General features: G+C 38.8%; 2 protein-coding genes across 53 annotated transcripts in view; one reads left to right on the top strand and one right to left on the bottom strand.

Moving 5' to 3' along the window:
• Positions 1-919, bottom strand: part of INTS9 (integrator complex subunit 9) — a 116,992-nt gene extending 116,073 nt beyond the window's left edge. For all 3 annotated transcript variants that reach the window (XM_081496169.1, XM_081496189.1, XM_081496178.1), the window contains exon 1: positions 864-919. In XM_081496169.1, the coding sequence (XP_081352295.1) occupies positions 864-872 (9 nt within the window). In that variant the 5' untranslated portion in view covers positions 873-919. The remainder of the gene's footprint in view (positions 1-863) is intronic.
• Positions 920-1,370: 451 nt separating this feature from the next.
• HMBOX1 (homeobox containing 1) overlaps positions 1,371-12,056 on the top strand; it is a 188,455-nt gene continuing 177,769 nt past the window's right edge. For all 50 annotated transcript variants that reach the window (XM_081496660.1, XM_081496749.1, XM_081496601.1 and 47 more), the window contains exon 1: positions 1,371-1,678. The gene's annotated coding sequence lies outside the window, so the exon portion shown is untranslated. The remainder of the gene's footprint in view (positions 1,679-12,056) is intronic.

The raw sequence follows: 12,056 nt of genomic DNA, 5'->3' as shown, positions 1-12,056 counted from the left end.
ATAATTAAGAGAAACCTTTTGTTTTTCCTCAAAAACTTCAGAAAGTAAAGCCTGACAATACCTGGCTGCAGGAACATGACTTTTAAAGCCTAAGAAACAGCATCTCACACCTTCTCTACTCAAATTATGCTATTACTAATTCCAATTAATTAGTTGGAGTAAATTAGTTAAATCTGTGCACACTGAGAATAAAATGGCTCAAAACAAAAGCCTGAGCAGCTTTCCTATAAGCCAAGCGTCTGAGTTTTGTAATGCACAACTTTTCCAGGTGTCCTGGCATGCTCCATATAACGTTAGCTCACGCAGTCCCTACAGCTCTAGACTAGAACGCCATGTAACAGTTCCTCTCAGCCCATCTTATACAGAATTTAAGACTCAAACCATCCAAGATCACACTCTGACTTCGACCTCCTTTGAATGATCAAGGGCAGTTAGGAGTCTATAACAGAGAATTGAATGTGAGATTAAGATCCCCCTAGAATTTTCTAAACTCTGTTCATGTTACCAAACCTTCTCAACAACTGTAAAATGGAACGCTTAACCAAGTGTCAATCCCGTGGAAAGAAGTGTACCAATTATAACACTCACGTGGCAGCCGAAAAACAAATCAAATCTGGTTCATAGAGCCCAACCTTGGTTCGTATATGAATAAAAGTGACAAGATTCAATCTCTTATCTAACCAAAGGGACGCGCCAAGGGATGAATTACATCTAGCAGTTGTGAAGGGTCTGAGTTGGAATTCAAACTCCTCAACAACAAACATCAGCTTTCCTTGGTTCACCCCACCTTCTAGTTCCCTTCCCAAGGTAGAAACGACGAATTCCAAAAGGATATGCCCTCCAATCTAAGAGCGCAGACTCACCAGTTTCATGCTGGACTTCTGGCTGGTCAGTAGCAGTTCCTCGACTTCTCAAACCCAGAAAGCGTCTTCCGGTTCAATCTCCGCCAGGGGCCCGCCGAGAGCATGGCGGGACTTGCAGTCTTTCTTCCACACGCCCCTTTCCCGGCGCATCATGGGAAATGTAGTCATCTCTCCGTGCATCATGGGAACCGTGGTCATCTTTCCTTTTCCTCTCTTTCCTCTTAGAACGCCTCCTTCCGTTAGCTCAAATTCATCCGCGCCGCCAATTCATCCTTCTTCTTCACCCCAGCATGATATCACGTTCCTCATCTGGGCCCAGAATCCATGGTATTCTGGGATGTGTAGTCCCTACGGCTCTGGCACCCCTTTCCCCTCCTCCCTGTGGGAAGGCTCACGGGCGCGGCACTTGCCGGGAGCTGTAGTTCTCTGGGGCCTCCTGACGCAGAGTCCCGCACCTTTACTCAAGGGAGGCAAAAACTACAACTCCCAGGGCCGCCCGGTGGCAGCAGGTGGGAGCGGGGCTGTTGATATCAATATGGCGGTTGTCAGCCAGACAAAGACAGTCAGTCTGATGTGATTGAGACAAGGGAGGTTTTTCAGGGGGAGACTGGGAGATAGGGGCCTCCCCTCCCCCTTCTCCTCTTCCTGCGCCGGCCTCAACCCCTCCCCAGACCCCTCCCGACGGGCGCCCCACGCGGAAGATACCCCTCCCCCTCCCGCTTTCCCCTCCTCCCTACCTCAGACCTCAGCCCTTCGTACCGGGACGTTGGGGAGGGGGCTGCGCCAGGCGGAGAGAACTCAGCAAGCATTCTGAGGTGAGTCGAGTGGTTTGGAAGCTTCAAGTCTCTCAAGTCCCTCTTCTCACTTCTTTCTCTTCACTTTTTTTTGGGGGGGGTGGGTGGGGGGAGTAAGTGAGTGGGCTGAGGATGGGTCTCTTAAGCGGCCCAACTGAGAGGAGGGAGGAAGCGGGGGGTTTCGAGGGGGTGACCCGAACGCAGGGTCTGGGGTGGGGCAGTTTGTGGGGGCGGTAATTGAAAGGCGTCGGGTGCTCCCAACTCTTTTCTCCTGGTTGCCTCCCCAATGGGCGGAAGGTTTGAATCCTGGAGGTGGGGTCTCCAGTTTGGAGTTTGGGAAACTGAGGGGAATTTGAGGTGAGTGGGTTTGTTTGGGGTGCAGAGCTGTGTTTGAAACTGGGTGACGTGCACTCGGGCGATGGGTTAGCCGTGAATAAACGTCTCTGGAGAGGAAGTTAGAGAGCCGGAGTCGGAGCTTTTAGCTGGGCCTGGGCGGAGAGGCGTGCGCGAGGTGCGGCTCCGGGACCTCTGGGCTAGCGGAGCCGCGCGGGGTGGCTGCGGGGAGCAACTCGTTTGTGTCTCATCGGCTGCTCACACTCCTCCTCCCGGTCTGCCGGGACCCACCTCCACCCCAAACTCAGGGCAGGCGCCTCGGAGAGATGAGGTGCGGTGGAGATGGCTTTTTGCATCCTCAAGTCGGTAGCTAGGTGGGAAAGGAAAAAGGAAAAGTGTTAGTATTTTATTCCGGAACCGTGTTTTGGTTACACTATTGGGGCTACTTGGAAAGGAGTCCTCCACCCATCCTCACCCCGAAACAGTAGGTCTCGTTGGTCGTCTTCGCCTTCCATAGATGAAACATTACTTAAGATTCGGGGGCGGAAGGGTGGGGGTCGGGAGTGCCCACTTGTGTACGCGACCCTGTGTGTCTGCTGAAGACACGGAATGACTGTTGTGTATCCTGTGGTTGGGTGACTTATTTTCGTAGTAGGAAAAACTGTTGGAAATTGTTGGGGGGGTGCGTGGGGAGTCGCTAAAAGGCGCAGCTTGTATTTTTCTTCTACCCCACCCTGTTCTGTCTCGCATTTGGCTGAAAGCTGGTATGGAAGCGAGAGGAAACATTGGGTGAGTGAAGGGGAGAATGCAGTTGGCATTACAAATGCTGTGTAAAGTTGAATGATGGTATAGAGTGATTCCCGTTTTTATTTACCCCGAAGCTTTAAAAATCTTACGTATCATGTAGGGTAGAGTGATGTGACTGGTTAATTTCCGTGGGATCCTGCAGGTGTAGAAACCTCTGCCGTCTCTCTCTGCCTGCCTGCCTGCCTGCCTTCCCTCCCGCCCTCCCTTCAGTGCTTCGTTTCTGTTTTGGCGTGGTACATTTCTCTTCTTTGATGGACATGCTGCCTCCCGTGCCTGTTCCTTAGGTGCTTCTATGTGGTTGTGCTTTTAGTGGTTTTGCTGTAAGATGCATCTTTCGATGAAGAGGACCTGCATTTGTTTTTAATTTGCATTTATTCCGCAGGTAATTATCACATCAAGATTGTAGTGCTTTGCGTTAAACTTATTTTAAAATTGCACAGCTGAGTTAGATCTAGTTGAACTAAGTGTGTAAGTCAAGGTTGGGCAATTTGAATTCTGATTTTTTTTCCCCCCGAGTTTCAATTGGAGTTACAAAGGGAAGAGGGTTGCCACATGTCTTGTTTCTCACAGTCTTTAATATTTAAAAACATTAACCAGAAGAATTAATATAATTTGTACTTCTTTCACCCGGAAATGTAAGTTTTTCAATAATCATTCTTTTGTCACGTATTTTTAGTACAATGGACTTTTAAATAAAGAAATTGGCATAATTTGTCTTTTCGACTGCTGAAAATTTAATGTATTTACATATTTGGCTTATCAATTCTTGAACCTATCAGTAAAGGACCTTAGATACTATAAAAAGGGGAAATTACATCGTATGTAATTGTATGGTATGTTTTATAACCTGTGATTTGAAATTTCTGTGGTTGGTCATTTACACAGATAAGCTGACTTATAAGTATGAGGAAGCATATTTATTTAGATTGACCTGCATAGAAAAAAAAAGAATGTGTTTTTTCTAAATCTCAAACTTAGGATATACTATATGTTGATACAAAGCTGAGTTTTTAGTTTGTTATTGACTAGAATTTCCAGAATTATTTGTTTTAATCTTCTATTTTAGCCTGAAATATTACCTTTGCAAAAACTGGAGAAATATCCTATGTAACTCCATATAACAGTGCTTTTCTGCTGAAAGATATTCTACTAGACAGTGTCTTTAAATGTTCAATGATTATTTTATAAATAAAAAAATGAAAATGTTTGTTTAGAGTTGGAAAACTTTTAAAATATAAGAATATATTCTCTTCCCCCTACCCTCACCTCAGATTTTGTTTTATTCTATGGAAATGCAAAGTTACTTACTGAGAAAAGCATTCATTAAACTTTTTCTGACTAGTGGTTTGGTTGAAGCCAAATCTATTCCTTGCATTCGATGGGATGATTCTGTTGCATTTTAGGCACTGAGCATTAAAATGATGTAAAGCCTTTACTGCAGGTTAAAGCATAAAACATTCTCAGCATGTGGAAGTCATATGGTTTATGAAAAAAGTAGAAAATCAGGGCATTGGTGCCTGTCCAGCTTAAAATTTCATCCGGTAACTGTGAAAGACACATTTATTTAATATGATTGCTTCTAAAAATGTTGCCTGTATAATGAGAAGTTGAAAATTCAAACTGTTTTTAACCAATCTGTTGCTAGTTTAGTGTACTGCGTGCTGTGAATACTGTGGTTGCAAATGTGCACCAAGGAGCCTTTAGGGGTCAGCTTTATCTTGAATGTCTTTAGTGAGGCTTCATTTTTCACTGCTGTCTGAATAAATTTCAGTCTTCTTAGCACAGATCCTTAGTTGAAGCATCTGATAGAAACTTAGTAGCTCAGTATTGGTAAGTTACAAATATATTGCAACAACCCTTTCCTTGTTTCATGGTTTGAAAAAAAAAAAAGTAACCAATTTATGGCAGTTTTTGTAGCAAGTATTGATTGGATGGCATTGCTTGTTCCTGAGGATGTTAAACACACTGGGAGTATTTATGCTTAATTTGTTCATTTTGGATCTTTTGTTCATTATAGTCCATCCCACTTTTAATGTTTCAGGTGGGTTCCTTGTTTCCTGTAAAACCATGTTTGCTTTTTCTATTCATTTCTTTGCAGTTTTTTTGGTACTTGTGTATGCAGATCTTTAAACTTGACTTATTTTTCTTGGGAATTAGAAATTTATCCTAGGATGTCACTTTTCATAAGTGAAAATTGGTATACTCCTCAACGTTTAAAAAAGGTTAACATTTATAGATAAACTTTAACAAGCTCAGTGAAAGTGTGCTGGATTTTGTCATTTTGTGTATCTGCTTTATTTAGGGTTTTGTTTTTTTTTTGACTTCCAGGTTTAATTTTATAGCTCCCTTTGCTGTCTGGCTAGATTATTTTTTTAACTGTTGGCTTTTACTTCTCAATTTACTAGAACTTTATAAAAAAGCTCTTAGAGTGGAAATCACAGCTTGTCTGAAGTGTCATATATGTACATTCACATATATAAAGCACCTTTATGTTTGTTTTTGTATGAAATTGGTATATACCTATCAGACATACAACCCATAAAAAGGAAATCTGAACCACAAGTAACAAGAAGCTTTAAAAAACTCAGGCTCGAAATCAGAGTTTGCACCACCACGTGTTTGTCCACATTATGGGAGTTATGGAGATTTTCAGTATTACTGCAAATCATGATTTTTGCAGATTCTGCCAAAGTCTGCTTCTCTCCAAAAGAAAGCTAGTGGAATTGAAAATTTTCTCAAAATAATATTAAGTAATACGTGATTAAATTCCTAGATGCAGCACCCCTCCCCCCCATCCCGTTACTTACTGGTCTTAGGTACCATCCTCAGTAAAAAGTACAAAGATTTTTTTCTGAGTGATTCGGTCATGTAAAACTTTTAGTTAGAGCCTATTTAAATATAACCCAGTGTTTTAGATAACTTGTTTTTGTTGATCTTAGATGAAATGAATTGGAAATTTACTAACATTGTTTTGGACACTTTCCAAGAGCATTTAGTTACTGGAAGGGCCTGGCTATAGTGTTGTTTTTACCTTACAGTGGTAATAAGGTTGAAGTTATAGTAAGTTTTTTCAGTACATTTTTTTGTTGTACATTATAGTACATTTGTACATTATAGTACATTTGTACATTATAGTACATTTTTTCAAAATGTAATATTTTACAGATCTTTGACTTAGACTATAAAGATAGTGGGTTTTTTTGTTTATTTACATTTACAGACATAAGAGAAAAAACATAATTGATTTAACTTTGAAGTTATGAGTTTTACTTTTTTTGAATTTCAAAAGAGTTGTCTGCAGGCCCCTTCTAAGTGATAAAATGATTGTAATCCATTTAAAGGGCGTTTAGATTTTCCTTAAATTTAGAGTGCTAAATATAAGAATGTTTGCTAAATTTCATGTACTCTGTAGCTTCTCTATGTTCAGTGATGGTATGTGTGTGGTTTTATAGCTCTCTTTACTGTCTGCATATTAAACAATTAGTGTGGAGTTGCCAGGTGACAGTAATTTTAAGTTATATAGTTACATTTTTAAAAAAGAAGAAAGTCAGATGCTGTGCTGTTGAGAAGAGGACGATTTAATACTAAACCTTTCTGCTTTAAGATTTTGATAAACTAACAGGATCATTAAAATGTGCAGCTGTTGGTTTGGGCCTGGTCAGTGAAGGTTTAGACTCATCCTCACTCTCCCTTTTCTAATCACGAAGTCAGGCTGAATTTTTCTCCTTTGTATCTATCTATTCACTTGTTTTCATTCTGTTGCTATTCCCTTAATTCAGGCCTTAGTCCTTTCTGTCTTTCCACATCCCTCTCTTAACTCATCTTCAGGTTTCAGGTTGTTTTTTTTCTTCTTTCGTCCTTATGCACTCCCATCTGAGAGATCTCGCTAAAATAAAATGAATTTGCTTGTTAGGCATACTTGGCTTATGATCCTTAATTGGCTCCTTAGCCCTCCAGGTACAGGCATATTACCATTCCACCTGTGCCAGATCTTGGCCCTGCCCCATCCTGGCTGTGTGACCTTAGGGAGATCATTTAATCTGTGCTTCAGTTTTCTCACCTGTTGAATGGGAAGAAATAGTCCTTACTTCATAGGATTATTGTGAGCTCCTAGAATGATGTCGGCATATGGTAAATGTTAACTCTATCATATTATGCCAGATATTTTATACTCCGGTTCCTGCCTTATATTTTATCATTACCAATCCCAGACCCTATAGGCCTACGTGATCGATGCACCTCTTTAGCATAGACAGGAGGGTTGGGTGTTCAGTTGTGAGAGCTTCAGTTGTTAGTAATGTCTTCGGAAGTAAAGAATTGTGACCTTTAAAGTGTTATTGCTGTGTTTATGCTTCCATAGTCTGTTGCTGTGGCTTCTATTTTTTTTCCCAAAATAAAAAGTAGTATTAGTTAAATTATTGCCTAATTCAGGATACAATTTTAAGATTCACTTTCCTAGCCCCATTAATACATGCTTAAGTTTCTAACCTAAATTTCCCACTGTTAATCTGACTTGTTGTCTCATAACTTCAGTAAAGACCTATTAACTTTGTGTAGTTTTCTTTCACTTTCCCCCTCCATTCCACCCCCCGAAATCTAAATTCTTGTTCCATTTCAGGTAATGTATTTTCTTTACATTGCAATTGGGACAGTTGAATACTTGGCTTTATATGATCTGGAAGCCACGTTTTAGACAGACATCTGTTTTATTTACCTACTGATGTTTATACTTGAGGTTGAGTGGCTCCACTGCTTCAAGCTGATTTTCCAAAGTGGTAGATGATACATATATGGTGATTTATATCTGTATCCCATTTCTCTCAAGGAGGAGAAAGAATGACTTATATTTACTGAACTGAGTCTCATAAGGATAAATGTTATCCAAAATCATTGTGTAGAGGAAGCAGGGTGACAGCTAAGGTATCAGTTCAGACTTTAGAATGTAATTTTTGTAGGAGGCTATATTATGACTGTAGTTTGCAACCACCAATTTAGCCAGCATTTGCCTTCGTGGAACATAATTGTTAACTATGGGGAACTTCAAAGTAGCTATTCTAAGTATTAACTTTATCTGGTTGAAAATCCATTTTCTGGAATCAAAGGTAGCCAGCCTATGTTTAGTTTTATATTATAGCTGTTTAGAACCATTCAGGACAGGAATAGTTGTACACTTTGTTGTTTGAGGATGACCTCTCTGTAAAGATGGCATGATCTTATTTGGAATACTGTGTCCTGCTTTTCAGTAAACTCAGTTTGCTTCAGATGTGTGAGTTCTAAGGTTAAATATAAATTTGTTTTTGAGGTTTTTTTCCCTCTCAGAAAAAGTTTCTTCTTTCAATAAAAGGTGATAATTAAAAAAATATTGGTTGCATTGTAATGCAACACAGGCATCAGCCGACCTGATCATCTTTGGTTAAACAAGATAATGTTAATGACTGCAAGTGATTGGTTACGTCTCATTTTATGTTTCTTAGTTGACAGCATTTCAATTAAGTGCTTTTACTCTTATTACTGACAATGAAAGTTTGTATTACCTGGTTAGGTCTCAGTTTTACAGTCTGTTGAATAGGAGATTTAGGTTAATTTTTGGATATATATAGTATTTTTGTTGTCATTGGTTAAAAGCTGTTTGTTTACTTGTTTATTTTTAATCTTTAAATAATTACAAGTTTATAGGCAGTTGAAAAATAGAGAGGGCCCAATACCTTTCACCCAGTTTCCCCTACTGGTTACATTTTATGTAACTTTTGTGCAGTATTAAAACCAGGAAATTGACCTTGGTGTGGTGTGGTGTGGTGTGGTGTGTGTGTGTGTGTGTGTGTAGATCTTTGCCATTTTATCACACATGTGGATTCTGTAACCACCACCAGAGTGTGTGTGTGTGTGTGTGTGTGTAGATCTTTGCCATTTTATCACACGTGGATTCTGTAACCACCACCAGAGTCAAGATGCAGAACTCTTCTGTCACCCCAGAGATTGAATGATTCCTCTTCATTCATAAATTTTGTTTTGTCAGTATAACTAAGAAGAAAGATACCAATTATTGGATCAGTAATTTCACTCTTGCCTTTTTTAGTTTGGAAATTCTTTTTGCATATCTTGAAAGTTTTTATGGAAAATTCCAATTAAACTTTCTTATAAGAATTTAAAAATTGGCAACTTTTTCTTAATTGAAGATTTTTAATATTAGCACCTGTTAAACTTTTTTTAGTAAAAGGTAAACAATAATATTAAAAATTTCTGTAAGTTAAAAATTTCTGTAAATCAAATGTGTGTGATTTAAATGAATTCAAGGCTTAAGTGATATTTCTTGCCACAGAGGATGTATGCTAGAATCAGTATTGGGTAAACAAAATTAGTTATTCTAATGTTAGTCTAGTCTTTGACAGTGTTGAAGCAAACTTGTTGGGTTAATTGATTGTGAGCTCATGTTTTAGTGTTATTTGGATTTGTTATAAGGGAACTCTCTTCAAAGAAGGTTCAAAGATTGTTTTCAGAGAAAATACCTTTAGAAGGAAAAAAGTGGTAAAGATACTTTTGTTAGTCTAGGTACAAGAAAGAACCATCAGGTTAAAGACTAGTTAAGGAGCTGGCCTTTGCCTCCCCTTTATCAGCTGTCTGAGTTATAAAGCCTGTCTTCAGAAATGAGGCTATTAATCTAACATGTCACTGATTATTACAGACCTCAAACAACAAAGGTCTGCTTTAAACAGGCTTACAAAATATTTGCAAATATGTTAACAGAAAAGATATATCATGTGGTTTTTGTCTCCTGTGGATTTGAGACAGTTTTTTGGTCCACGCTGATATTTGCTTTGAAAACATCAATTAGATTTTAATTTGTTTCATTGGTAAGAATATGGTAAATGTTGGTGGTTCTTCCTGATAAGTCAGATTCATATTTAGAAAACTTACTGGCTGTCTGAGATTTCACTTTCTTCCTGATTCAATTTTTTTTTCCTCTTTGGATTTATCTGTTGCCAGCTTTTTATATTATCTTCATGTGCATTCTAAAAAATAGTGCTTTAATCAGGAATTGTTTGGCTTGAAGGAGAGGTTGTGGTAGGGATCCGGTTCTTTTTGGTTGATAAAGAACAACTAGACCTTGTGCAGATGGGGGAACTGTCAGGATCTGAGAAGCTAGTGTCTCTGCCTCATTCTGGGGATTTATGGTTTCTTGTCTTGCCCTCTCTTTCCGTGTCTGCTTCATCTGCCTCTCCCATTTCTCCCTTCCACTTTTGTTTGCCTTGCTATAGTTTTTCAGTTTCTGCTTCTTCATAACTTTGACTTGCAGGTGCATTTGGTTTGCCATGTTACTGATTTGAGCTGCTCTTTTCCTTTCAGCTAAAGCTTACCTCCTAATATTTCTTTAAATTCTCTTGCCGAGAGAGAAATCTGAATGCATTGCGTGACCATGAGTTAGATGTGCATCCCTGTTGTGTGGCGTTGGTGAGTAGGACGCAGGAGGACTCTGTTGTAGGGATTGAAGCGGGTGTTCAATTAGACATGTCAAGTCTAGCAGTACATAGATAGATTGAGTTACAGACATGAGTTTAATCCTCCTCATGTAGAGCACCCAGTGATATTAGTCTTAATAAAAGGTGACTTCCAATGTTCATAGCAGTATTATTTATAATAGCCAAGACATGAAAACAACCTAAATATCTACTGACAGATAAATGGATTAAGAAGATGTGGCATATATACATGGTGATGTGGGATGTGTTCTGGTTAAGCAAGGTGTTTTTCTAGGTGTTACGCTTAATGATTAGTATTATGCCCAAACATCGAGCCTTTAGTGGTTATATCATCAGTTCATTTTTTAAACTTTTATATTTTCACATTCCAACTCTTAAGGCAGTCTTCCCCCCACCTTTTTTGTTTCTTCAATAAATCTCTCCTAGTTTTCTATATCCATTAAACAAGATTTTTTCATAGTATACCTTTTTGTATAGCAACCATCTCTTGAAATTTTGCTCTCACAGCTTTAATTCCTCACTTTTGGGGGGATCTGTCATCATTCTCAGAGTCTTAAATAATCCTAGAATATTGAGCTGGTTGAGAACTTGGACTTAGGAGCCAGACTGTTTAGGTGTAAATCTGGCCTCCATGACTTACTCTGTAACTTTAATAAATCCTTGCTGTGTCTCAGTTTCTCCATCTGTAAACTGGAAGTAAATGATAGTACTTACATTATAGGATTGTTGTGAGTGCTTCAAGAAGTATTATAAAGTGCTTAGGATAGTGGTGGGCGCAGATTAAGACATCTCTTTTATTAGTTGGCTCTACTTCTTTGTCTACGGTATTTACTTCTCTCCTGTAAATAGAATTCTCAAATGTTGAAAGTAGTCCCTTCCTAACTTATTTTTTGGTGATTTGTTTCCTCAATTATACTTTTGTAGGCCTTAGTTGCATTTGATACAAATGCCTTTTTCCTTCTAGTTAAGATTCCTTCTGTCCAGGTCTTCTTCCTTCCATTGGCTTTTTCCTTCCTTGTTAAAAGTTACCTCTGGTCTTAAGAGTTCCTACATTTGACATCTTTAAATCACCCCCTTAGTACTTCTCCTTTTCGAACTGCTCTCCCTCCTCCCCCGTCTAATTTATCCGCAGTGTTCTGCTGATTTTCTCCTCATCATGTCTCTTAGATCATTCTCGTCCTTTTTACATCCATAGTTGCCATCCTCACCCCTGCTCGCTGAGATGATTGCAGCAATAAAACTGGCCTTCTTGCCTACCTTCCTCTTCCCTACCCTATTCCATGGTGCACAGTCCTATTAGAATAATTGTCATCAAGCTCTTTTCATCCAGTCGTTCAAGAAGTACCTTAGTTCAAATTGTGTTACATTCCTGTTTTTAATCCTTGTATTTTCTTTTTTTTTTTTTTTAAGGTTTTCTAACATTTTCTTCCCTCCCATACTAGCATTCTGTTTTCTTATTTCTAAAGATGTTTTCTCTGTTAGAGTCAAGTAAATTACCTTTCTTTTTGCTGTATGTTTTCAGCCTTTATTTCTTGATACATACTACTTTTTCTGTTTAATGTGTTTGTATATGCTTATCTTGCCAGTTTAAGTATTCTTAATAAGACCTATTTAAAGCCTTCTCTTTCTGAGGAGACATTTTCCAATGAACCTTGTCATGCTCAGACCAGTTCATTTTCTCCATATATAAGCTGCACTTGTATACTCAGTTACTAGTGTATATAATTTTTTGTATTTACTTGTAAATATATCACATTAAATATATTGGTTTTCATTTCATG

This window comes from Giraffa tippelskirchi, chromosome 1 (genome assembly GCF_054371585.1).
Source record: "Giraffa tippelskirchi isolate mGirTip1 chromosome 1, T2T-mGirTip1v1.2.pri, whole genome shotgun sequence".
Classification (NCBI taxonomy): Eukaryota; Metazoa; Chordata; class Mammalia; order Artiodactyla; family Giraffidae; genus Giraffa; species Giraffa tippelskirchi.
This window is presented reverse-complemented; position numbering and strand designations above follow the sequence as displayed.